At 43.6% G+C, this 27,977-nt stretch overlaps 1 protein-coding gene across 1 annotated transcript; it reads right to left on the bottom strand.

Moving 5' to 3' along the window:
- Positions 1-2,430: 2,430 nt before the first annotated feature.
- On the bottom strand, positions 2,431-26,240 carry MTHFD2 (methylenetetrahydrofolate dehydrogenase (NADP+ dependent) 2, methenyltetrahydrofolate cyclohydrolase). Its single transcript, XM_029604153.1, has 8 exons — positions 26,066-26,240; positions 13,619-13,803; positions 11,109-11,231; positions 10,415-10,567; positions 8,270-8,377; positions 8,095-8,187; positions 6,254-6,379; positions 2,431-5,122 (listed from the first exon to the last, which is right to left on the bottom strand). The coding sequence occupies exons 1-8, from the start codon at positions 26,155-26,157 to the stop codon at positions 4,983-4,985; spliced, it is 1,020 nt and encodes a 339-aa protein (XP_029460013.1). The 5' UTR covers positions 26,158-26,240; the 3' UTR covers positions 2,431-4,982.
- Between the last annotated feature and the right edge of the window lie 1,737 nt (positions 26,241-27,977).

The raw sequence follows: 27,977 nt of genomic DNA, 5'->3' as shown, positions 1-27,977 counted from the left end.
AATTTACGCCTGACTATGGGACAGGCTTGCTCTACGGGGGGAGGGGGTATTACTGCCTCCTCCTCACTGTCGGTAGAGTCCCATATGTCCCCATCCCATATCTCTGGATCCCAGTCATCTTTCATAATACATGCTCGTATTTTAGAATGATTTACTCTTCCTCTTCGTTTTCTATATTTGTGTTGTACTACCCGCACAGTGGCTCATTCGGCCACCGTCCGATAATGTTCTGCCTTCTGTTTAAACGTCTCTAAGTGACACCTAAGCATAACATTATCTTTGAGGAGGTTGTCTTTCTCTCGCTCAAGTTAAACTAATTTCTCTTGCAACACGCTTTTTTGTTCATGACATTTCCTATATCCTGTTAATACTACCCATCCTCTCCGTCCCACTGCCCCCAATTCTTTTCCTTTTATTACAGGGACCTGTTGGAGTTGATTTACAATATCTAAAGGTTCTCCTCCTATATCCCAAGCCTCCACGAGCCCTGTATTCGTAGCCCATCCCTGGGCCAACATTTTATATGTGGTTTTTTCCCATCCGGGAATTTTTAGATCTACCGGGCTTGGTGGTTCGGATGTCTCTTTTCTGTTTTTCCTTTTAAATAGAGACATCCTGTTCAGTGATGCCAAATGTTGGGAATGAGAGAGTAAGGTACTCTGACACAAGATCTATGACATTATTTATTAATGTGACATCATGGTAATATACATTGTTTACAGAAAGTTATTTACATACCACATGATTGCATATGCCATCCAGCACCCTTCGTGTCATCAGCCTTGTATCAAGGAGTCGTCAGGTCAGCAAAGGCAAGAAGGGGGTTTTCAGTGTCCAGCACTCTATACGTTTATAGAGGCAATATCTCCCACTCCTGCCGGACACTGGAAAGTCCTGCTCTTTTATACCGTGCCGTAAACAAGTGTGCGTGTGAGAGAGAAATGATTGATCACTATCCCCCCATGTTATGTGTCAGTTGCTACTGCCCACTCGGACTCATCCTGTCCCTGGCATGTAGGTGATCAGACCCGCCTTATTCCTGACAGGGACCCAGAAAGCTGAGCTGCACAACCTGTTTAACAAGAACATGTTTATCCTACACACACCCCCCCCCCCCCCCCCCCCATCTGCCTTATTAATGGGAGGCACCGTGAGGGGATGTTCCCATATCTTCGGCAGCAGCTCCTGAGAGATCTCATGTACCAGGCTCCACCAACTGGAGAATGTCAAGTATTTTGTGCCTTTGGCATAACTAAAGAGGGATAACTTCCGCCATCACCTTCACAAACCCTGCAAAGGTAAAGTCCTCAGGCAGAGACTCCCTTCCCTCCTCTGAAGGGTCTTAAGGCAGGCCCCTCTGAGCAGGACTCCTAAATGTCATCCCCCAGGAGTTATAGGGTGCATTATCCTCACTAAAGGTGACAGGGGATGGGTCCCTAGGTGCACAGCCTACGTCCATAGGAGCAGGGACTGGTAGAAGTGGATATATATGGGGGGGGGGGGGGGGGGGGGGGCAGCAGGCCTCAATGAAGCTTACTCCTTGGAGAAACCAGCAATGACCACCTGCTTGCACTGATGCCAGCTGGGTCAGTAATGCACTGATGCACACATTGAACTTCCCCAGAAACAGTATGACAGGAGGCACCAGGTCTGGTGCAGTCTGTGGCACACAAATGCTGCAGGTCTTGATCCACTGCTAGCTGGATTCAACACTCCAGCTCCACATTGAATGCTACTGCTGCCAAAATGGAGAGGAAGGAGGGTTAGCTGGACCTTTGGACCCTCTAGGTGGCTTGGTGACTGGCATCAGGACTGGTGGAGAGAGTCATGGACCTCCAGCACCAATGGAGGACTGGAACTCCTTGGTGCAGGGTCACTTCGGGGCATTGCAGCAAAAGCTGGTGCATCCCCATGTATCCACAGGGCCTGTGCCAATGCTTCTTCAGCTTACTTCTATGCTCAGCCCAGTCCTTCCCCAGTGCCAAGGCCAATGATGAGGAGCCAGACGTCAAGAAAATGTAGACAGCTCAACACTTACTGAACTGAGCAATCATAGCAGAGATGTATTGCTTCCAAAAAGGATGACACTGACCAGCATGTGCACCAGAGACCAAGACATCACCAGTGTAATCTTTTTCCTTAAATGGAGAAAATGGTTCTTGCTTTAAGAGATCCCAAAAGTTATCCTTCCAGATTAAAGGCACCAGTTGACAATTTTACACAGTTTGTGGGTTCAGATCTAACCTAAATCCATAGCATGCGAGTCACAGAAGTCCCAAATACTGTAATAAAAACTTTCAAGGAAGAGATCAGCCATAAAATGCTAAAATATTGAGTTGCTTGTTTATGGTGTAATACTCAGCCCATTAATAGTACTTCAAGATGCATCCAGTATACTTTACTGTACAGGAATAAAGAGAAGACAAGAAATGTGTGTTCAGTACCTTTATCAGTCATTTCAAATTTTCCACAATACATTTCCATGCTTGCAAACAGCTTCAGCAGGAAATCTGCCGTGTCTTATTGCCATTCAAGGTGGTCACTCTCTCAGTTCTTTGGTTTGAGAGAAAATAGTTGAATTTTACAGAGTATTTCCCACTGATTCATAGATCTAAATGGCCAATGAGCCTTTGACAATAAATGCCCTGTTCCCAAACTTTAAAAAAAAAAAAGTGATGCTTAAAAACTAAACATTTTACACAAGATACAAAGGCTAAACTGTTGGTTTTAAATTCTACAATATGCAGTTTTGTTTTTCCCAACATTTTGACCTAACATACTTCAGGCTCAAATGAACCTGCAAATGAATTTATAACCTATAAAGGCCTCTTCTGCAAAACTTCATAAGGTGCAAAAACATGCACAAGAGTAAAGCTCTGCAAGCAGCAGGATATTTTCCAAAGCCTGCTCAGATTTATTATGCAGCACAAAAAAAATACATCTTCAGATTTTCAGCCATTTACAGGGGTCAAAAAAGTGTACAGTAATGTGGCCATTACTAATGCAGAAAACCCCAAATTGTCTAATCAGAGGCCTATATCACAGGGTCTGCCACAAACTAGGATGTCAACAGCAGAATTCTGGCAATGTGACTAGAAATTGCAATTGCAATTAACATAAAACTACTTTTGTCCTTTCAGAATATTTTTGCATTTTAATATACCTTAGTTTTCTATTAGATCAGCTAGTCTATTTTGCCTGTTTCCACATTATCAGGCCGATGCAATATCAGCATGTAACACACGTGCATCCAAATTGGGCACTCATTTTTTGAACACATGCTTGATGCAATAGGCAGATGAGCTGCCACACGAAAAGGGACAGGCAATGGGTAATTTGTGCATCCCTAGCACTCTCAGGTGCCCAGGAGATGTGGCTGTGAATCTAGAACAGCCTGGCCAGAGCTCCCCCCACCCCCCCACCACTGGCAGGGCTGTTCCTGATTGGTCCTTTTCAATTACATGTGACAGTGAATGGACCAATCAGCAGGAAGTGAAAGAGTAAATATATCAAGTGCCCAACACTTAATTATTCACTCTTTCACTGCCGGCAGGAGGCCAATTGAGCCAAACCTTGGGGACAGAAAGCAGGGTTTTTTTGTTAAGCCCTTGAGTGGGACAATTATACTTTCTGTGGTTCCTCCTATTTGGTTTCACTAAGATACTAATAGGAGGAATCACTGAAAGCAGGAAGTTTTCATCACCCCTTGAGCACCGCATGCTTTAATGACTGTTCCTAGGCAGGGCATTAATTTTGCAGCATTAAAGTGGGCACTGTGGCCATGTGACAATTTTTTTTTTTTTTGCATAGAGGATAATAGCCTCATCAACATGAATTTACATGTGATGAGCGCTATTAGCTACACGCTGATTTGGATGTACTAATCCAGTTATTGCATGAGGTGTTTTGGACATGCATCCACGCGTGTGTAAAGCCGTGTGCTTGGCCGAGCACAGTATATTGCATCAGCCTGTATGTGACTTGACACTAACTGCTCCAAATAATGCTACTCCTGCAGTTTGTAGTCACAAAGCTGAGATGAATTACACAGCAGAGATTTAAATGAGCTATGACAGTGTCCTAGCTGTTTAAATGGACAGCTGATAAAAGGGGAAAATAGACCCTAGAAATGTCAATTAGCAGGGAGCTTGAAAAGTAGAAGCAAGTCCCCTATTACCATTCAACATCTCCATAGTTTTCATGGAGATATTCTACACCTGAAACTAAGGCCAAACTCTCTTGTAAGTCACCTGGAAATTGGGAGTTTCCCTTCCTGTATTGTGCTCCCTTTTGTTTACCAACTGTACTTTGTATTCCCCCCCATCATGACCCTTGCAAGTCTCATGCAAACCATTAAGGGATTCTCACCCACAGTTTAGGAAATACTACTCAAAACCAGTGACATTACACGAAGAATCACACCTGCTTTGCAGAAGGTCAGTTACGTCCTACACCAGGGGTGGACAATTCTGGTTCTCGAGGGCTGCAAACCAGTTGGGTTTTCAGGATATCCCTAATGAATATTCATGAAATAGATCTGCATACAACTGAGGCAGAGTGCATGCAACTCAGAGATATCCTGAAAACCCAACTGGTTTGTGGCCCTCGAGAACCAGAATTGACCACCCCTGTTCTACACCACACCCTCTGAATGACATTAAGACAAGCTTTCTGAATCATACTGTAACACCTAGACTCCTTACTCTCCTCTACCAACAGCATGCCCAGCTGACAACACTGGATGTCTGGGTTTGGGGGCAGAGGGGTTGCATAAAACTAGCTGGAAATTATGAAAAACAGCAAATTCTTTGGAATCATTATCCTGCCAGAAGCAGCACCAAGATATGGATGCTCCATGCACGTGTAATAAATAACTGATAACGTCAAAGTCACTTCTGTACAATAAATAAAAATATTGCATTTCTATCGGCCTGTTTTTGGGAGTTGTTTGGAATGTTAGAGTCAGTTGTGAAGAGACGGTGTTAAACTGCCACAGCTTGCAGCTCCTGAGGTTTCAGCATCTTCTTAGCAGCAATGATTGTGTTCTTCATTAACATGGCCACCGTCATGGGGCCAACTCCCCCAGGGACTGGAGTGATGTAACTTGCCTTCTTTCTTACCCCTACAAGGATAAAAATGCACACATGATCAGAATGCAAGGCTGGATACCCCATAGCGCTTTGATGAAAAATGCTGATTATAGCAATTCCTTAGTGGAGACATGGGCTGAAGCTTCTGGCTACTCAGAAGATGAAATATTTAATAGCAACCAATTTGTCTCAACATAAGCCTCATTTTATAAAGGTAAACTGGCTTCTCAGAATGTATTTTGGATTTTCTCAAACATGAATTGCTTTCACCAAGCCTAAGAATTTGGTTAAATGAAGATGCAGTGATCTTTCATCTTTCTGACTAACAAAATCATTGATCAAATTGTGTTATGGTGTTATCGTGGGTGTTAGGGCCCTAGCATCTGTGATAATGCCATAAAACGTGATAAATAATGCATCACAAGATGTGCCTGCAAATTCTAAAAATTTAGTCAAAAGGGAGGAGTTTGGGCAGAGTTTATGAAAATGAGGGGTGTTTAATGTTGCATGTGATAGTGTTAACGCATGCTATCGCACGATTTAATGCTGAAAATACCTACACCTTTTTTCATGGTGTCATGCCCGAAATGGGATTTGCAAATCCCGTTTCGGGGGGGAGGGGAGCCTTTGAGGAGGCACATTAGTCAACTTTTTATATCACTGTAAGCGGTGCCATTCTGAACTCAAGGTGATAATTTAGTGGTGGCCTAGGTTTTGGTGGGGAGGGGGGTGGAAGCCAGTTTTACATGCACAGGGATTTATAGCCCACCAATCGAGAGTTCTTAATGGGGCTGAGCAGAAAACACTAGGCATACAGAAAACTATTTTTGGATTTGAGGAAAAACTTAGCTTTAGGATAGTACTGAGGTACTTTCAAGCGATGGAATTCCTAGAATTTACTTATCAGTAAAGAAATTCATAGCACAGAGATCCACCTCAACAATCACTTCATACAGTTAATTCCTTGGATGTTTTAGGAAAACCCATATCCCACATGGACAATTCAGGCCAAATTCAGAAGATATTGTAGCTCAACTGTCCAGCATTTCACTTTTGCTTTTCGAATTTGGAAGACATGCAAGATTTTCTGAGTACCAGACTGCTGGTGGATGGGTCAAAGTTTCTTCAAAAGGAAGCTGCTGCCACAACCTAGTCCATCTTACCCTCAAAATCAACATCTCCCACCAGCTTGGGTTTGCCAGTGACTGGATCCTGCACACGGTTTATCCCCACATCGATGACTGCTGCGCCTTCCTTAATCATATCTGCTGTGATCAGATTTGGAATGCCTGCATTTTGGAAATAAATTGGTTCAGTGGGCAGAGAAGACAAGATGTGCCATGCTGGGTCCGACAAGCTCTATCAAGCACAGCATCCTGTCTGACAGTGGCCAGTTCTGTTAATGAGTACCTGGTAGATCCCAAAAGCAGATCTATTTCAAGTTGTTGCTCCCAGGGATAAGATAGTTTTCCCAAGTCTACTTGTTTATGGATGTTTTCCCAAGTCTAGCAGCTGTTTATGGATGTTTTCAGGAATTTTAATTCTCAAACCCAGCTGGGCCAGCTGCCTCAATCACATCTTCTGGCAACAGATTTCACCAGCCTGATTGTGCACGGGGGGGGGGGGGGGGGAATGGGGGGGGGGATGGACATTTATTTTAAATCTGCTGCTATATTTCTCCTGGTTTTATTATTTGAAAGGGTAAATAATTGTCCCCTATTTACTTGTTCCACCCCACTTGTGATTTTATAAATCTATTACATTCCCTCATTTCTTTTCCAAGTTAAGAGCCCTAGCCCATTTAACCAATGATAATCAGAGCATTGGTCCTCCGTTCTCCCTACCCTGATATCAGCTTACTAGGATCACAACAGCGGTGCTTCAAGGCTACTTCCTCCTTGGTTGCCAGACTTCCAGCCTTGTACTTTGAACTACATAGGACATCAGTGCCACATGATTTAAAAAGTTTGACATCAGGGCTTGGCATTAGAGGACATGGCCTGAAGCGTTTCTGCTTTGCTCTTAGAAAACTGAGATCAAGGCAGGCTGGGGAAAGAGTGTGGACGACCAATGCACTGCCCCAGATGCTCTGGCTAATATTGCTACATGGCCCCGGGGTAAAAGAGAAGGACGTGGCCTATGGTGTACTGCTGCTCTGAGATAGAGGGGGAAAAGAATGAAGGATCAAAGGCAGGCTAGAGAGGGAATCTCAGGGGTTATGGAAAAAAGGTGAGGGAGAGGAGTAGAAGAGTTTCAGGGAGTTTGATAAGTGAGATCAAAGGTACTGTGGGATGTACTTGGAAAGAGTGAGGACTGAAGGGAGTGAGGATAGATGTCAGGGGAGGAAGGAATCATCAAGTCCTGATGTCCTCTTTTCTCCTGTGTCTATCCTCCTCCATCCCTTTTCCCTCCCCCCCCCCCCACCCCAATCAGATTCCTCTCCCTATCTACAGGGCCATCTGCCTTCAAAGCACCATTCACTAAAGAGCCAAACTGAACTCACGTCAAAAGACAAAGTAAAAAATATACAATATGCAAAATTAGGCAACTTTTCCACATAATTTCAAAAACTGCCACAAAATTTGCTAATCTTGAAAAATCTGCCACAAAGCCAGGGGCTTGAACATAGTCAAGTTACATGATTACCAAAGGAGGGGGAGGTGAATGTAAAATAAACCACCAAGTTATGAGAACCTTTTCTAGGGTAACAGTAAAGTCCTTGGTTTGGAGCCAGAAGATTGCACATACAAATTTATACTCCAAGTTGGAAAATTAAACTGACACTGTACGGTGAAAAGTGGCGTTTTCAGAGGGCATGTGAGATTAGCAAAGAGACATGCCCATATCTGAAAATATTTATCAGCTATGTACTACACAAAACTGAAAACCTATCCCCTCCCAACTTGGGGACATTTTCTTGTATACATAGCAGGCTCGCCTATGACTATCTGGAACATTGCATCCTTACTGCTTTAATTTTTAAAGAACTGGAAAGCAGACTTACCTGCAGCTGCCACCACAATATCTGCCAGCTTGGTGTGCTGTTTGAGCTGTTCCTTTGGAGTATAGCGGTGCGATATTGTTACTGTTGCATCACCTGTAGATGAAAAAAAATTCAGAGCCCTCCTTGTAATGGACCCACAAATTTACTAGTTCAAGTAATGGTTAGTGTTACTCACCTCCAGGACGTTCATGTCCACCATCTGTGTGTAGCAGCATAGCAATGGGCATGCCCACGTTCTTTGACCTGCCAGCCACAACTACATTCTTCCCTAAGGTCGGGATGCCTAAAGATCAAGAAACAGGAAGTTACAAGCCATAACCAATAATGGGAATTACTAAGTGCATCATGGAGAACATTCTCTTGTGCCCCGATACCTCCTATTGTACCTCTCTGGGACAAAAGCCCTGTTAAAGAACTGCCCCTCAAGCAGCAATTAACTGCTGAGAAATAGCCAAGTAGTTTAATGTAGGTGTAACATGTCTCAGCTCATTTGCTGTTGGTCTACTTGAAAATAGGAAAAAAATGTTTCTACTTCATGGTGAATTTATGAAAGATATAGATTCTTTAAGCTGTGTAATATGATTTTAAAGGCAAAGCTGTCCTGGATAAGGAGAGATGTTCTAAGCTGTCACACTATTTCCCTGCCATCTATTGTTAGTTTCTAATACAATGTCATATCTTACCCAAAATGTATTTTCTGTAACTTATCGCTCCAATTTTTTGCATAACTGTCACTTTTTTTTCAGAAATCTCCAAAACTGCCTTCTGCAAGTTTATAGCAATTCACTGCTACTGCCAATAACCCTTAGTGCTTGAAATTAGCCATTAACACATTTGTCTTGATAAATTGCAATATCTAGCAGTTGTAAATCAATGCGATGCACATTTAAAAATAGTACAAATAGTAAATCAAAACAAAAGTAATAAATTAACTTGTTCAATGGTAAAATTATCTATTTTGTTAGCTATTACTACAAATAGCAAACTTAAATGGTAAAACAGTTAAAATCAAGGTAAAATATATTAAACAAAACATCTTAAATGTAATAGATAGTAAAGGGAAAATAAAATGGATGATAAAAAATGATAGTTAAAACTTGCAGACAAAAGCCTCACTAGAAAAACAAAGTCCTTGTTTATCCTGAACAAACCATGACCAGATGACAGATGTCAAAGGGGCTGTTTAAAGGACAACTATAAACATATCTACAGGGATTGTCCAAAAACGTATTGGAATGAACTAAAAGTATACAAGATAAAAATCTCATTGCCCATGTTCTATATGGTGATGCTTTTGGAAATGTACATAACATAAGAAATTGCCATGCTGGGTCAGACCAAGGGTCCATCAAGCCCAGCATCCTGTTTCCAGAGGCCAAACCAGGCCACAAGAACCTGGCAATTATCCAAACACTAAGAAGATCCCATGCTACTGATGCAATTAATAGCAGTGGCTATTCCCTAGGTAAACTTGATTAGTAGCAGGTAATGGACTTCTCCTCCAAGAACTTATCCAAAGCTTTTTTGAACCCAGCTACATTAACTGCACTAACCATATCCTCTGGCAACAAATTCCAGAGCTTTATTGTGCGTTGAGTGAAAAATAATTTTCTCCGATTAGTCTTAAATGTGCTACTTGCTAACTTCATGGAATGCCCCCTAGTCCTATTATTCGAAAGTGTAAATAACAGAGTCACATCTATTCGTTCAAGACCTCTCATGATCTTAAAGACCTCCATCATATCCCCCCCCCCTCAGCCGTCTCTTCTCCAAGCTGAACAGCCCTAACCTCTTCAGCCTTTCCTCATAGGGGAGCTGTTCCATCCCCTTTATCATTTTGTTTGCTCTTTTCTGTACCTTCTCCATCGCAACTATATCTTTTTTGAGATGCGGCGACCAGAATTGTACACAGTATTCAAGGTGTGGTCTCACCATGGAGCGATATAGAGGCATGACTTTTTCTGTTTTATTAACCATTCCCTTCCTAACTTTTGTATTTCATAAGAGAATTTGTCCAATTTTCTGCTCTTGGTTGCTAAGCTTACAATTGCTTCTAGATTGAAGCATGCAAGTTACCCCCAAACCTCCAACTGGTAGATTAAAATATGGCAAATTCTAGAGCTAGAATAGTTAGCTCTAGTAAAAATGATGCATTTGAATATACCATGAAACCTTTTCTAAAATATGCTGAATGCCATGCTATTCCTAATGTAACTTGATTCTTGACTGTAAAAATCTTTTCCACAAGATTATGTCTGATATGCTTCTGTTACATATACATATTGGATTATTGTTAAAGAATTTAAAAGAAAGTTCCTACCAGTTCGCTTGATGATTTCCCATACACCCCAAGGTGTTGCTGGAAGCATGGAGTACTGGTCCAAACACATACGTCCCACGTTTACTACATGAAACCCATCCACATCTTTCTCAGGGATCACAGCATTACACACTTTTCTTTCATCAATGTGCTCTGAAAAAACACAGTACCTTTACTATAAGGAGTAAATGAACTATTACATGATGTGAGACCCACCAAAACCAAGATGATGCAACAGAGGTCCTTTATCCAGATTTACAATAAAGGTTCCAGGGAATATTATCAGGAAAAACTGGCATGTAAATGCTATACTAACAGGAAAAAAAAACCTGCAGCAAAAAAAAAAAACAAAAAAAAAAGCTTAATGTAAGATTTCATTTCTTCCTGCCCACTAAGTTAGTTTCTCATAAATGATCACTGAAACTGACAAATGCTCATTACAACAGAAACAGGATGTGATTATGTAAGCAACAAAAAACATGACCCAACAGGCACTCTGACTGAAAGAAGCTTGTATTATTTGTTATGACATGGGACAGAATAATGTCTGAATTTCTGAAATTCAAGGACTCCAGCCCAGTCCAGTCTCGTCTCAGTACTGCCACTTACTACAGGTGGCTATGACAAGCTGATAGTGAGGAACATGAACAGAAAGAACTGTTATCAAGGCTTGATTCACAAGAAGCCACCTTACCAGGCAGGGGAAGTTGCACCAGAAGGCCATCCACTTTGTCATCATTATTCAGCTTGCTGATCAGTTCTAGCAATTCCTCTTCTGTGACGGAGGCTGGTTTCAAGATTGTTTCACTACTGATTCCTATATATTTCAGAGAAATTGAGTAATTAACTTGGTAACAAGTAAATCTAAACAGACACCAAATGTCCCGTTCTGAGATTAGGATCTCAAAACAGGGGAAAATATTCACAAGAAATTTGCATTGTAAGAAAAGTGAGTTGGATTTCTTTTTCAGAAGTAGAACAATCTATAGACTGCCATTTCCTATGGCAGTTCACCTCTGAGATGGGGTATTGCCACCTGCCCCAGACCAACCCTAAAGGGTCAATGCAATGTTCTTAAAAGCCACATGTAGTCAGGGACCTTGCATCTGAGAAGAAAGTCTAAGAATGCTGTGAAATAGCATTTTAAAAGGCTAATTTTTCAACTCAAGACCAACTATTGCCTTATAACACTTGGGATCAGAAAAATACTCGTTCTACAAATTGCCAAGAAAATTCAGATTTAATATGATTTAGGGCTTTTTGCTTTGCAGATATTGGCCAAATTCAAAGAGCATTAGGTGACAGTAGTATCCATTCCACACTTGCTGATCATGGGGCAGTCTCAACTGTTTTATTGAAATGCATAAGTTTTTTTATTTTTTGGTTTTTTTTTTAACTTTTAAACAATTCTGAGGTCTAAATGTACCTGCACCCTATCAAATACCTGCCCTTCTTGGTGGTACAACTTGGCAACCTCAGGTGATTGGTTTAGAGATTACTACAATTGCAATTGTTAATCTACCCATATTAACTGCATTATAGAAACAGGAGCTGCAATGTAAAACAAATGTGAAAAAGCAGTTCCAGTAATAAAAAATGTCTTACAGCTTCTGCTTCTCCACAGATAAACATAGTAAGGTAGCTTTCAGGGATAGTGCTACATAGTGGCAGTTAATATATTGTAAGTTACAGTATTTGGATAGTTATTGTGACAGCAGCCAGGCACTTACTTACTCCTGCAATCCCTGCAATTATCACACAGTGGGTGTGGCAAACAGTCTTACCAAATCATTATGACCTCAGATGTCCTTACACAAAAAAAGTTCCAGCAGAGATGCCAAGGGGACATCACAAACAAGAAAGGAAGGAAACGCTGGCTTAACCTTCTGCAGGACACAATCGCTGCCCAGACCCTAAACTTGGTCATGCATGATTCAATCAACTAAACTTACTGAACCTATTGAATTACAAACTTTGCGCTCACTGCACTCCCAGTAGATCATGTTACATACAAGAAAGCCCAGTCCTTCATACTGTCCACAATGCAGAAGCTACTCTATATAATTAAGACTTTGAGGCATAGGAATAACTGCCTCCTTATCTAAGTGCAACTGTTTTTCTTTTTCAGTAGAGTTTTAAAGGGGGTGCACAGAAGGAGGATATATGGGAGAAAAACACTGATGCACAAAAGTTCAATGCTAGTTTTGTTTATTGTATTACTGTTAAGTATGTCCTGATATCTTCTGCTTTGTAAAAGCTATTTGATTTAAAAAAAATTTAAACTCTAGCCAATGTGCAAGTTAAAGTCCTACAAGCAGGACTTTGAAACTCAAGGTGCATATTTGCACTGGCTATTTAAGAAACTCGGGAGCAGGGCCCATTTCCTATGGCAGGCAACCAACTGCAAGCAAATTAGGATAGAAATTTTAATGGCTTTTAGGATTAAGATACCCAACTAGACTGAATAAAATACATGAAGGCAGAGTAATTCAGAGTTTGAAAGAATATCAAACATGCAAACTACACCATAAGAGGATACTCCACAGAACCTATGCCAGAAATTTTCATTTGCAGCACAATCGTTGGAGTCTCCCCCTGTTGTGGGGTAAGTTAATAAGATATCCTGTTACATGTATTACAGCTAATAGTCCCACTACAAAAAAACAGAAATCCAAGTCATGTCCTCAAAGTAAATGTTGCACTTCTACAGTAGTCTCTCTGCTATACCAATTTAAACTGTTGCCACAGTTAAGAGAACCCACTGAATTTAAAATAAGCTTTGCATATATTTCATGCTCCACTTCATACCAGCACTGTCTACCTACAGCTTAAGTGCACCTAGAATGTAGGTATTGGAGCTTTTGAATTCTACAACTTCAGCAATTGCCACTACTGGATAATATCCTGTAATTGTGCTATCCAGCAAGTTCACATCTGACGGATTACCGCTCTCCTGATTGACTAGATAGTAAAGATTCTCGGCTAACAAGTGAACATGCAGCAAACGCTTCCTGACAGCATAGACACCATGCAGCTACATTCCTTGCCTCAGCATGGCATCTGAGCTAGAAATCACAGCTTCACTACTGGGTTCCGGGTACCGTTCCAAGATACAAATATATAACAATGCGCATTGCAAGACAGATGACTTTTGGAAGGCCAGAGAAGCCAAGCTAAAACTAAATATGGTAAAGACAACCCTACCTACATCTGCAGCAGCTTTGGTTTTGTTAAGTACATAGGAGTGACTTGCAGGATTTTCTCCAACTAGAACTACGCTGAGGTGAGGTCTCTTATTACCAGCTGCAACCCACTGTTCCACATCATGTCGAGCTTCCTGCCGGATCTGCCGTGCTAATTTCCTTCCAGAAATGACAACCGCTTCATATCTGCAAGAGAAGAAATGAATCAACCTCAATGCTTCTCATTCCAATAGAAAAAGAGAAAATGTGTTTCAAGTCCAGTTTAAGAATCAGCACAACCACTTAAGACATAGCACTTGTACCCTGGTAGAGAAAGCTTTGCTAAATACTATCCTTAAAGTGACATCTTGTGGCCAATCAGATACACTGGAAGCAGCTGCACAGTTTAAATTTCACTTTACTATAGCAGTGTTTCCCTACCAGTCTGATTTTCAGGATATCTTTAATGAATATATATATATGAGTTGATTAGCATACATTGCACACTCAGGGTATGCAAATCTATCGCATGCATATTCATTGTGTTAATACTGAAAACCCAACTGGATAGATGTGCTTCTAGAAGAGGGTTGGTATATGTTGCACTATAGGGACTGCTTTTTATAAGAAAGGTATAGTAAAAAAAAAAAAAAAAAGAAAGAAAAACTCACACTACAAAGGCCATGCATTATAAATTGCTTCTAGAGCTAGTGACACTGGGAAGAGAAAGAGTACCCTGTTTAACCAGCTGCTCTTATTTCAACCCTTACTGCATGCTGCAAGGAGCAGTCTCTTACTTAACACCAGGCAGAAGTTTAAATAAGTTGAATTATACATCCAATGCATAGACAAATGGCTGAAACTGAGAAGGCACTACTGTTGTTCACAAGATGCAAAACACCTTTTTATTTTGAAGTACTAGTGCACACTTATCAGCAAAGTACATGTTCAATAAACAGAGCATGCTCATATCATGGGTATGGTTATCAATCTCAGGTGTTTAACAGAGGAGGCATAGCATGGTGTGTTTAGTTTGCCACCTGTATTCTATACAAACATGAAATGTTAAGTTGCACAACAAAAGTATGCACAGAATGGTGTTAAGGATAGAAATCACTACAAATCTCAATGTTTTGCTGAATACAGGAGTGGTTTAGTGCAAACCTATGCTTAAAACGTTTTGCCCTCTTGCTACATGTAATAAAATTGAATGTACTTCAGAAGGATGTGTACACTTGTCCCTTAACATTCTATTTCCATGATGGGCCACTTCATACATTCCTAGACCAAACTGGTCTCAGGAATACAAGTACCATTGCCAACACATTCCAGGAATCAGATAACCCTTACAGTATGGAGAATTCAGCAAAGATGAAGGCTAAATTTAGAATTAATTTGAAAATGTCACAGCTGCCATTTACACCAAGTGAAAGAAATACCCTAGGTTTACTTCTACTTCATTTCAGTTGTGCATGTCCTTGCAGACTACAACTATGGTGTTTGTATAGGATGACAAGGCACAGGCATTTTCAGACAAATCTGATACCGGAAAAAGTTACCGTAATTTCTCACTTCAGTAAACACTGGGAGCAAGCCTTACAACTCAGTCTATAAAGGAAAGATTCTGTTTTGGTAGTCACTTGTTTGCTGACTGACAACAAATCTAACAGCAAAACTAAAAGGTTAATCCTAAGAGACTATATTTAAAAAATATATATGTCTTGATTAGATTGTAAGCTCTATTAAGCAGAGACTGTTTGTACATTGCTGTGTACATCAAGCAGCACTACAGAAGTAGTAGAAATAGTAAACTTGTCTTAATTTCCTTTAATCCTGCCAGACCAGTGGGATATGTCCTACCAGCAGTTGAAGACAAAAGTTCAAAGCTGACTTCACTATCCCATATACGTCTGGTGCTGCCTTGAGCTTCTCAGTATCCTATGTCAAAGCCAAGATAGCCAAAGGCAATTGTTTTAGTTTCTCAATCACTACAAGCAAAAGCAGACAGACATTCACCCAGGAATCAATCACCAAGATCACAATTAGGCCAGCTGCCTTCAGAGTGAGCAACATACTTGCTATTAGATTTCTGAACCTATCAAGCTGAGAGCCTTGATCACCACAGCCTCCTTGGGTGGGTTTTGAACTAGTCTGGCAAGACTAAAGGAAATTAAGTTTAAATTGTATATTCCTTATTGTCCATGCCAGACTAGTGGGATGTACCAAAGCTGCACCTAGACAGGGCAGGAGAAAGCCAGTTAGCTCCCCATGACTCCTGCAAAGGCATAGCCTTTGACCTGCACACCCATCCTGAGATTTAGAGCAGGGATGCAATGGAGGCAAAGGTGCTAGCCACCATTATCTTCTCTGAAGAGACTTCCTCCTGCACACTCAATGAGAGGGGAACAAGCCAAACGCTTCCTTTAATTATCCCTGAAATTAATGCTTTAGAAACCACTGTGCTTTAAGAGATCAAAGATATGAGAAGAAATTGATCACCCATAAACAAAGGTGACCCTACATTGGAGTTGAAGTGGCCATCCCTGTCCCAGCCTACAATCACCCGACTTTCTCACCATCATAAATGAGAACACCCCAATTTAAGAGAACTGAAACACTTCTCTCCAAAGAAGAAGATACACTGCTTTAAAATGATCAAAGGCACCAAGGAGACTGACTTCAACAAAAGAAGTTACCTTAATAGCTTGAGAGGCATATGAAATCCCTTCAAAACTAAGCTCACTTCCAAACTAGGAGAACTCTCATAGCTGAGGACTTGTGTTGACTCCTAGGAGGGAAGTATCTAATTTCCGTGTAGAAAGCTTCCATGACTGTCCCTTGCAGCAAGCTAGAGTCAAGTCTCAAAACCATGGGGTGCACCCGTATTAAAGCAGCGCATGTCCGCTCAGTGTCCACCAGCAAAATAGATTTCACTTACCAGTGTGCTCTGCTCCCCTCCCTGACTTTACCCTTACATTGCATATTTAGGGTGCGTCCCACCTTTGTTTTGCATCCCCCCTTTTCCTTTGTAGTATATCCTTTCCCTCCTTGGTTGTCCAAGGCAGACCTGCAGCAACACCAGTCTATATGAGGGTGTGAGGCATCTTTGCCCATCCAACCTTGAGCCTCGGGGGTCATGTCTTGGGCATCCAAAACCCCAAAGCATCTCTTGCCAGGATGATGGTCCTTTTCCCTTACTGCTGACCACCCCCCAGCAATGTTGAAGAAACATAGGCAAGCTCTATAGTTAATTTAGATAGGTTGTTTTGTCTTTCAGTTCTTTAGGCCAGGAATACTAGGTGTCTGGTCTTAGTTAACAGGTTCAGTGACCCAAAGAAGCTTCTAAGTTTATAGTTTTAGTTTGGTATCTTGGCTTAAAGGTAATGAAATAGAATCACACCACCAAAAGGGGAAGGACTACCTTTGGTGGCCCCCACCAGCTTAAATAGGTCTGTTCTCAGATTTCTGAGTTATGCCTTCATTCCAAACTCCTCTGGTGGAAGGATAAGATTTAAAGAATGTATCCTTCAAAAGGAAAATGTCTTCCTGTAAATTAACCTTGCAGAGGCAATCTCAGGTCCACTATGTTCTCTTTCACACCACTGAAGATTAACTAGACACTAAGAATCATTGCTGTGCAGCCTGGTTGACTTAGCCAAGATTTTAACAGAATGGAAAGGATCTTTTTAGGGAAGAAAACTTGAAGCAACACCCCTGCCTGAACATTAAGGGAAAGTCCAGGCATCTGTCAGAAATAAACACTGAAGACAGGCATTGATCAAGGCCACAGCTACATCCTCACCTTCCTCGACATCTCTGCACCGTTTGACACTATCACAACCTCCTCCTATCCAGTCTCACTGTTGGCATTTCTGGCACAGCCCTCCTTTGGCTTGCATCATACCTAGCCAACAGAAAATTCTCCATCAAAATCAGCAACTCAGAATCCTCTTGCTACTCCCTCACCCAAGGAGTTCCACAAGGCTCTAACCCTCTCCTCCACCCTATTTAATATATACCTCCTACCACTCTGCCACCTCCTAACCGACCTGGGACTCAAATTTTACATCTACGCAGATGACGTACAAATCATCATCCCGATACAAGACTATTTCAGAAACTCTAAAGTTCTGGGAGAAATGTCTAAACTCCATGAACAATTTACTCCACTCTCCACCTAGCTCTGAACTCCAAGACTGAGCTACTTCTCACATCCAACCATCAAAGCCTGAAGCCATCACTCTAGTGACCCAGCCTTCAACTCCATTGCTTCTCAACCCTACGTACGAGACCTTGGAGTCCAAATTGACCAATCACTAAATATGAAAAAACACATCAACAAAGTCCTGAAGGAAGGATTCCACAAGCTCAACATCATGAAAAAGCTCAAACCGCTTCTCCACACCCACCACCTCCGCACTCATTCAGGCAACCCTCTCATCCAAACTTGAATACTGCAACTCCCTCTTTCTTGGCCTCCCCTACTCCATTATAAGACCACTACAAATGCTGCAGAACGCTGTAGCTAGAACCATCACCCATGCACGCAAATCCGACCACATCACCCCTATCCTCAAAGACCTTCACTGGCTCCCTATCCCTCTCGCATCCTCTTCAAAACCCTGACCATTATTCACAAATCCATTTACACACATAATTCGAACTGGCTTGACGAGCCCTTCCATGTCATACAATCCAGCCATCCCACTCGAACTAACCGCAATGGCATGCTCCATATCCCCTCCCTCAAAAAGGCACACCTATCTTCCACAAGAGATCGAGCCCTGTCTATTGCAGGCCCCACCCGCTGGAACAAACCACTTGTGAATCTCCACCTTGAGCCCTGTACCAACAAATTTAAAAAAAAAAAGCCCTGGCTCTTTAAAATGGCATACCCAGAACAGGACCCTCCTCCTCTACTCTTCCCACTTGCATCCCCTTTCCAATTATTCTTGATATATTTACCTTGAAACCTGTAACCATGTAATCATTACTCCTGCAGCTGTTTTGTTGGTGTTATGACATTACCTTGTAACGATAATCATGTTATTTATTATGCATTCTTTGTTCCTCTCCTTCTGCCTTTCCTTAACTATTTACTTTCTCTTAGCCTCAGCTATCCCACCCCACCCTTGTTTTATGTAAACAGATATGATGTTCACACTAATACCGGTATAGAAAAGCATCTAAATAAAGACAGGATGCTGGTAATAGTTCTACCAGAATATTTAGCCTCCTAGCTCCTGCTTTCCTTTTTCACCTAAAGAACTTGCTCCTCTTGTAACTTCACCAGGCTGATCTGAAATCCACTTATAAAAGCACTCCATCTGGCCTCTAGTGGGCAAAGGTCACTTCTGCCAGTCCTTATACTTCAGAGTCATAACAGCATCAGGTCAAAACATTTTTCTGTACAATTACAGCATTGGCCATGTGAGTTGATGCTAAGGTCCTATAAGGGAACTCAGTACCAGACCAAATGACTCACAAGGGTGAGGTCTATTAGCTTCCTTAGTTTGTTCACATCAGCTAATAGTGTTACATTGAATGCTATCCCCCGAGCTGTCTTCTGAGCTAGAAGCCAGGATTTCTGGAATGCTAGATGGCTGACCATTGACCTAGATATACTGGCTCTCCACTATATTCCTGTCCCCACTTCATTTGTCCCGGATCATAACTCCCCTCTAAACCTATAAGACTCATGTCTACAGTGCGAAAGAACCATAAACTAAACAAAACTCAAAATCATTCCTTGCAGGAATGAACTGTGAAAGAACCATTAGATTGGGCTCCTTATAACCACCCTAGCCTTGTGACAGTGAGCTACTAAATATTCCTGAAAGGACAGTGAATTAAGTGAAATACATGTGGGTCTTTACCCAAGGTACTATATTCAGGTCCACTGCTCTGATGCCTAGAACTTGCAGAACAGACCATGCTTGGATGTATATGGAAATAGAAGAATCTGACACTAAGAGTGAGGCCTTGAGCTCAAGACATCCAAGGCCATAAGATCATTTTCTTCTGAGATGTAAGGGCTTCCCCTATACTCCAGACCAGGAAGGACAAATTACTATTTGAGATGAATCAGCATGGAGTTCGCACACATGCATAATCCTGGGCTTTCCAGCTCCACTTCAGCCCTCTGACTAACAAGGAGAGCTTTACTACCCTTGACCAACAGGTATCTGGAGTCCTAGGGGCCGATGCAATAATTTTCGCAGCAGGCGCTGACTTTTCAGCGCCCGCTTTAACGCACGCATGGTGCCCGCAAGGGGGGCACCATGCAATAGGCAAATTAGGGGGTCATATTAGCAAGGAGGTGCTAGGGTTGCTTCAGCGAACTTAACACCTCCTTGCTAATGCGACCCCACAGCTGCCGGTTATGAAGACTGATGCCAGTAAACTCTGCATCTGTTTTCATAACCGGCCGTCTGCCAGTATTGAAAATGGACGCAGAGTTTTATCAGCGTCTGTTTTTCATTACTGGCAGACGGCTGGTTATGAAAACAGATGCCAAGTCTACCGGTGGTCTGCAAAGGTTTTTTTTTTTGTTTTGTTTTTTTGACTGAAGTACATAAAAGCATTTTTTTCTGCTTTTCTGTACTTCTTTTACATGCGCTCAGCTATTAACACCTGCTCCAGGCAGGTGTTAATAGCTTTAATAGCTGAGCGCACATTTATTTTTTTGCATTTGGAGTGAATGAGTAATAGCCTCATTCACATGCATTTGCATGTGATGAGTGCTCTCTCATTCACTCCGCGTCGGACGTGCGTTAAATGGGTGTTAATCCCCCTATTGCATTAGGGGGTGGATTAGCGCCTATTTAACCCGCGTCCGACTGCAGGTTATACACTGTGCTCGGCTGAGCGCACTGTATTGCATCGGCTCCCTAGTTAACACATCCTGATAGCTGCCAGTGAGGGATCCAGGATAATGCTTCTGAGAAACATCTGGTATTGAACCCCTGGAGGGGATAAAAGGGAATGCCCCTATGTATCTATGTAGGGAACTCCCTAAGAAAAGGTGTACCATTCTCCACTGGGACCCAGGTTGCGGGAGAGAGAGAAATACTGAAGAGCTGAAGGCAGTGCCAGACCTTTTTAAGGATAGCAAAGTCAGCTTTGAGGTTTTTTTTCTGTCTTCATTTACTGGTAGGATTTAACTCAACTGTCTTGACTGGTCTGGCATAGACTATAAGGAAGAAAAACTTAAGTGTGTTCTAGTTTCCCCTTTTCCTTAGGAACAAGGGAGACTGTGGATATAACCAGCACCTTCAATTGTGAAAAATATGTGCAACAGCAGACAAAGTTCTGCTGATTCACCAGCAAATAATGGTCCCCAAGTTTCATATTTTAAGGCACAGGCAGGGCCAAAGTTGCTTATGTGTTAATGTTATTTTCTATCACTATTCCAAAATATAAGAGATGTGGCTGGACTCGATCCATAGAACAGCATCATTCTGGGAGCGCCAAAACTGAATATGCAGGCTTGAATGTCCTAGCAACATTGCTAATGTGTAGGCACCTTAGCCTAAGAATAACATGCAGTGATATAGCTGCTGCCAACATACAGGTCGATACAGTAACGTTCAGTTAAAGATTCCCCGTCTGTAACATGCTGGGAGCGCACAATACAGACGAGTAAGGCGGTCCAGCAATACAGTCTCCAGTTTCACGCGTCCTTAGCGCTTCCTAAAATAAACACATAACCCTTTCCGCACCCAGCATGTAAATGAACGAAAAAGCTGTATAATGAAGGAATTAGCTATTCCCCTCCGATACTGTAACAGGCGCTGATATTATCTCCTCAGTAACCTGCTGTTCTGCCGCGGCCTTAACCTGCTAGTTTACCGCCTCCCCCTAGTAGGAGTTAGTGTAGTGTAAAAAACATTGCTTACCCGCCCTGGTCCCGTCCGGTCTCCGGTCCAGCCGTCCGGTGTAGCCCCAGTCCGGTCTCCTGCAGCCCCGTCCGGTCCCCTCCTCCCGAAGCAAAAAAAACCAAAACGAAAAAGTAGCAAGGCTCGGGCCTGCTACGGTAGTCCCTTCTCCCTTCCTCCCGATTTCGCGGGTAAGCGGCAGCAGGGGGGGGGGGGGGGGGGGGAGCGGGATCCGGGGGGGCAGCAAAGAAGCAAAAAAAGCGGCATCCGGGATCCGGGGGCAGCAGCGGCAGCGGGATCCGGGGGCAGCAGCGGCAGCGGGGGGGGCAGCAAAGAAGCAAAAAAAGCGGCATCCGGGATCCGGGGGCAGCAAAGAAGCAAAAAAAGCGGCATCCGGGATCCGGGGGCAGCAGCGGCAGCGGGATCCGGGGGCAGCAGCGGCAGCGGGATCCGGGGGCAGCAGCGGCAGCGGGGGGGGCAGCGGGATCCGGGGGGGCGAGTAGGAGGCGGCGTGTTCGATCGGGCGGGTGGGTAGGTGGCAAAAAAAGATGGCCGCCTGCACGGAGGGGGGGGGAAGCGTGCAATTGGCCGCCAAACGTCGTGACGTCACGTCTTCAGCGGCCAATTGCATGCTTTCCCCGTGCAGGCGGCCATCTTTTCTTGCCACCTACCCGCCCGATCGAACACGCCGGATCTCGCTGCCGCCCCGGATCCCGCTGCCCCCCCCGCTGCCGCTGCTACCCCCGGATGCCGCTTTTTTTGCTTCTTTGCTGCCCCCCCCCGCTGCCGCTGCTGCCCCCGGATCCCGCTGCCTCCGGATCCCGGATGCCGCTTTTTTTGCTTCTCGCTGCTGCCGCCCCTGGATCCTGCTGCCGCTGCCGGACCCCCCGGATCCCGCTGCCGCTCCCCCCCTGCTGCCGCTGCTACCTACCCGCCGCTCCCGGATCCTGCTGCCGCCCCGGATCCCGCTGCCCCCCGCGCTGCTGCCCCCGGATCCCGGATGCCGCTTTTTTTGCTTCTCGCCGCCGCCTGCCCGCCCGGACCCACGGCCCTCCGACAGGTATTTAAAAAAAAAAATTATTTTTTATATAACACACAGGTTTTTGGTTTTTTGTTTTTTTACACTTTTTACACTTCCTGGTGCCTGTCATTTCAAATGTCATTTGAAATGACAGGTACCAGCGCACCCAGGTTACTGTATAGGCGCTGTATTAAGCGCCTATACAGTAAAATGGGTTGCGCGGGCATAACCCTTCCCTAACGCTTCACAGCCTCGGCATGCATTTGCATGCGATTAGAAGAGAGTATCAGGCGCTAGGTCTAGAGAACTGTGCGTGCGGGGAGGAAGGGTGCGCCTGACACTGCCGCACTGTTTTTACCGCGGCCTTACTGTATCGAACTGATAGGCAGGGAATTTTGAGCCCAGAATGTATATAAACACAGGACTGCACATTCAATATAAACAATAACTCATTTTACACATCTGGCTTTAAAAAGCAAAAGAACTTCCTGGTACTGTAGAGAATTATGCTTCTAACTCATCTGACATTTCACTAGTATGGCAGAAGAAACTGCCTATTAGTTGTATAATTCATTTAACTGTAGCTGAAATTCTTTAGAAGGTATACCACACATCAAAATAAATATGATAGAAAAGTATTTATAGCATCTCAAGTCTGTACATATCTAGTAAACCCTAATCTAAAAGTTCTTAGGCCATGTCTGAATCAGATTGCCAGATATAACTTCTACAAATTGTAGTCTATATTTTAATATTCATTTAAACCAGAAGTTCTCAACTCATTCCCGGGACACCTAGCCATTCAGGATATCCACAATGAACATGCACAAAATGGATTTACATGTAATGGAGGTAGTGCATGCAAAATCTTCCTCATGCATATTCACTGTGGATATCCTGAAACCTTGACTGGCAAGGTGTGTACCAACAACTGAGTTCAGAACCACTGATTTAAAAACTATTAGACTATAATCATGCTTGGATCAAGACGTGCAGTTGCCATGTTAATCCACCTGAATACACAGAATCGAAGGTTAACAAAAACAAAGGAAAGCTATATAAGGCAGCGTCTTTTTATTGGACCAACTTAACACATTTATTGAATAGCTTTTAGGAGATATTCTCTTCCTCAGGTCAAAAAATCGTGCTACCAATGTTGTCCATATAAAATATTAAGGGCCACATTTTAAATCACTTATGTGCGTAGGTGGGCCTTATGCGCCCCGGGCCAATTTTCAAAGGCCCGGCCACGTGCATAAGTCCAGGGGTTAGTGAAAGGGGCGGTCAGGAGGCAGGGCTAGAGGCAACAGGCACAGCATGCCGACATGCTCAACTTGCTCCTGCTCAGGAGCAGGCGCAAAAGGGGGGGTTCCCTCCAATTAAGGAGCGGACTGGGAGGGAACGTAAATGCAAAAATCTCCCCCCCCCTTGCACACGCCGACCCAGCATTTTATAACATGTGCACGTCCATGTGTGCGCACACAATGTTTTAAAATCTACCCTTAAGAGAACATAAAACCCTGTATAATAAATGCTGTTCTTGGATTCTTTTCTCCTAGGTCAGGGAAGGCCAGCTCCAGTTCTCAAGAGCCACAAACAAGCCTAGTTTTCAAGATATCAACAATGAATATGCATGAGATCGATTTGGAGAAAGCACATGCAAATTTATCTCCTGCATATTAGTTCTTGATATCCTGAAAACCTGACCCATTTGTGACTCTTGAGGACCAGAGTTGGCCACCTCTGTCCTAAGATAGGTACCCTTTATGACTGCTTCAGTAAATTTGCTGCACAAAGACTGGAGGTTTCTAACTAGTATGTGCGAGCTCCAGGGCCATCAGGAATTTTGAGGCCCCATACAGCCAAAATGTCTGGGCCACAAGCATTCAGTGGATAAAGTATATGCAACAATGTTTATACCTATGTGTAGACGTCCCCCCAGTAATAAATAGATAATGCACCGGCAAAACAAACTTGTTACTTACCCTTTGCGCTCCGGGGACTCCGCGGCTCCTCGGCCTCCAGCTAGCAAGCAGACAGCGACGGCCCGCGCGCTTTGCCGGCGCATACTGTCTGACGCGGCGGTGACGTCACAGCCGCGTCAGACAGTGAACGCTGGCAGGACAGAGCGCGCGGACGAGTCTCTGTCTGCGGTGCTCTGTAAATCAATGCTATGCGTGTCTAAAAGACACGCATAGCATTGATTCTCTCCCTTCTCTGGGGCCCGCACCCAGGGCCGGCTCCAGGTTTCAGTAGGCCCCTGGGCGACAGACTGTCGGAGAGAGCCTCAGTGGGCCTCTTTGCCATGAACTAATACATCCCCCAAGCGCACCTGCCGCCTGGCGGCTGCGGGCCCCCATATGTGGCAGTAGATCCTGGGGCCCCATACTGCAGGCCCAAGAATACTGCCCTGATGGCGGCCCTGGCGAGCTCTAGTATAATCAAATTCAAACTGAAGGTCAAGAAACAGATAAGAGAAAACCTGTGATTAGTTAACAGGAAATGCCATTTTGGGGTGCCAATACAGTCAATTGTTACAGCACAATTACAGCTTTTACAACTAAATATGATTTAATACCTCTGACTCCTGTATAGGAAAACATTAGGAGGCACACAGCAAAGGACAGAGTACGTTAGATCCTGGGAAAGGACACAGGAATAAATCAAATCTAAAGTATTAAGATCTAGTTTCCAAGTAACAAAAGTACAGGACATGCTCTGCAACAGGACAGAGAAAGTGGTGAGACATACAGAAAAGGCTGAGTGCCAGGATGGGAAAGAGACGTGAATAATAATTTAAAGATTAGACAATCCATATAAGGCAGAGCACTCTTATGTTTGGCCAAGACACTGGAGCAGATGAGACTGCTACACAGAAACTGAATAGGAAAGCCGATGAGAATCCTAAGGTCCATCTAGTCTACCCAATTTCATTCCTGGGGCAGCTTCAGACCCCACATAACCACTCTTCATTTCTTTGCTTATCCCCTGGGTTCTTAATTTCTGTTATGTTTTGGCTCCCCACAACCTCCTTTGAGAGGCTACTCCATACATCTTTGGAGGTAACAGGTGAGCAGGGAGAAGAAACTGGTAGTAGGAATGGGCGGTAACAACTTAAAACCGTGCAACAGAGCGGCAGGATTTCATCAGCCATCCTACAGTTCCCCCTGTCCACCGCCAGGGGCGCCGCCAATTTCCCGGAGCACCAGCCACACAACCCCCATAGAAACACATTTGCGAGAGCACGCCCGGGCTCCAGAGCCGCCAGCTCCAGGAGTAAGGTCACATACCCCCGAGTAAGTGTTACGCTACAGCACAGCCACAGATCTAAAGCCTGTCCCAGCAGCCGGGGATGGGGGGGGGGGAGGAATAGAGAGTCAGCAAGTAGTTCATCCCAGATACACAACGCTGGTCTGTCCACTCCTCACGCCCACCGAAGCAGAAAGGAGGAAGCAAACCAGGTCCTCCTAGAAGGATAGCGGCTGTCCTGGAGGATGAGGGGGAGCAGGGATTCAGAGCAACGTAAAAATGCAACGGGAGAAATGGTGGTAGTGGGCGCGGCCCAACTTACCTGGCGGCGGTGAGGTGGAGACGGCGGCTCTGGGTGCGCACCACGGCGCGGCACACAGAATGCAGGGCCCAGAGGGGAGTGAGCGTTGCCATGGGGATGGTGGGTAGCAGCGGCCACAGAGCCCAGGCTGCGACCGACAGACTTGATTAAACGGGAGGGAACGGCGCGCGTTCTCTCCCTTATAAAGCCTCGCTGACGTCAAATGTACGCCTCGGGGGAAAAATCACGCCTACTCACCGGGTCGCGAGCCAGAAACCGCTTCGCGAGCTCGCCCGGGTCACGAGACTTTCCGAGGCCTGCCCACCTGGGTCACGTCAGACTCCCAAGCCGATGACTCGTTGGTTAGGAGAACCGTCAATCCTACCATTAACGGAGTCCAAGAACCTGGAGGGGCGGGGCAGGGCAGGCTTCTTTGGCATTTGGGAGAAGGCGCTCGATGACGGTACAGTGAGCGTGCTTTGTGACAGAAGGCCGTTGATGGGCGGAGCCGAAAAGAGAAGATCGTCTTTGGAAAATGTGCAAGCTGGTATTATATTGCATAAGCAGCAGTTCTCGGAGGCTACGTACAGGGCTATGGAAAGATTTAAACGGTGTGCATACAAATGTGCAGAGAGAGAGAGATACAGGCCACAATGACAATTTTAGTCTGCTTACTAGGCTCCTGCACCAAAAAGCTTGCAATCGAAGTATTTACTGGTTAGTTAACTTTTTATACCACTATAGGAGGGTCATCTAGTAACGCCAGGTGAGGTTTTGGTGGTGGTGGTCTAGGATGGGGGGGGGGGGGCAGTTTTACATGCACAGTCAGATGGACGAACAGTACAGTACACAACATTAAAGATTTGATATGATTTGGAATGAGAAAAGATACACAAAGATGAGATTTCTACAGTGTACTGATGTGTACCGTGCTATTCATAGGTCTGACTGAGCATGTAAAACTGGCCCCCAAACCCTAGACCATCACCAAAACCTCACCTCTAGTTACTAGATGCCCCTCCTATAGTGGTATAAATAGTTAACTAATATGTATGCCACCCTAAAGGATCTCTTTCTCTGGCAAAAAAAAATTATAAATAAATTGCAATCTAAATTTTGCACTGTGTTTTTGTGGCTTTTGCCTACTGACTATCAACGTTTAGTCCTGCTTCTAACAAACTAGTAATTTTTACCCTTTGTGACCATCTAACACAGCTATTTTTGGCTCCTAGGCTGTTTTTTTTTGGTTTTGTATTGTTTCTCTGGAAAACTAGCTGATTTTTGTAGGTTACATTGTATTTTAATAGACAATTGACCCATATTCGGTATTGCATTGTTCAATTCTTTTGGGAGAGGGTATTAATATTGCATTTATGACTCTCACCACTGAAGGTTGTGGTGTGTCTGGTATTTGGGGGGGCTTGGGATTTATGTTTTTATGTCTTCAAATGCTAAGTCAATACATCCTTGGTCTTATCCTTTGGGTGGGAATTGCTTTGTTAGGAATTTTTGAGCAGGGTATAATAAGCATGTGAGATTTTACATTTGTTTTTATTTTTAAGAAGATTGCTTCCATGTTATTTCTGGATTTGTTTTTATATATGGAGGCTTAGACTGGGAGGCCTCTTTGAATTGTATTTCTCCTTTTTTTTCCTTCTCTTGCACCTAACACGCTCTGTTGCATGACCTAGAATGTTTCTGGCAATGGCTCTGATAAAGGATTTTAAAATGTTTTACAATACTTGCAAAGTCATACAATTAACATTGCTTTCTTACGAGAAACTAAACCCTCCAATCTTCAACATTCTAAGCTAAAATATCAATGAACGGGAGAGGCCTATTTTACTTCTTCTGGCTCTGCTCAAACTGAAGTTGCTTTCTTAATGGATAAAACATTACCTTTTCAGTTTTTTAAATTATTGCTGACCCCAAA

The sequence above is a fragment of the Rhinatrema bivittatum genome, chromosome 5, assembly GCF_901001135.1.
Source record: "Rhinatrema bivittatum chromosome 5, aRhiBiv1.1, whole genome shotgun sequence".
Taxonomy (NCBI): domain Eukaryota; kingdom Metazoa; phylum Chordata; class Amphibia; order Gymnophiona; family Rhinatrematidae; genus Rhinatrema; species Rhinatrema bivittatum.
The sequence above is the reverse complement of the archived record's forward strand: the minus strand, read 5'-3'. Positions and strand labels throughout refer to the sequence as shown.

Excerpts from the sequence above, each read along its gene's own strand:
- MTHFD2 (XM_029604153.1), bottom strand. The coding sequence starts at position 26,157 with ATGGCAACGCTCACTCCCCTCTGGGCCCTGCATTCTGTGTGCCGCGCC. Across the intron at positions 10,568-11,108 it reads GGTGCAACTTCCCCTGCCTG|AGCACATTGATGAAAGAAAA; the intron begins GTAAGGTGGCTT and ends GTGTTTTTTCAG. Across the intron at positions 8,188-8,269 it reads TGGACATGAACGTCCTGGAG|GTGATGCAACAGTAACAATA; the intron begins GTGAGTAACACT and ends TTTCATCTACAG.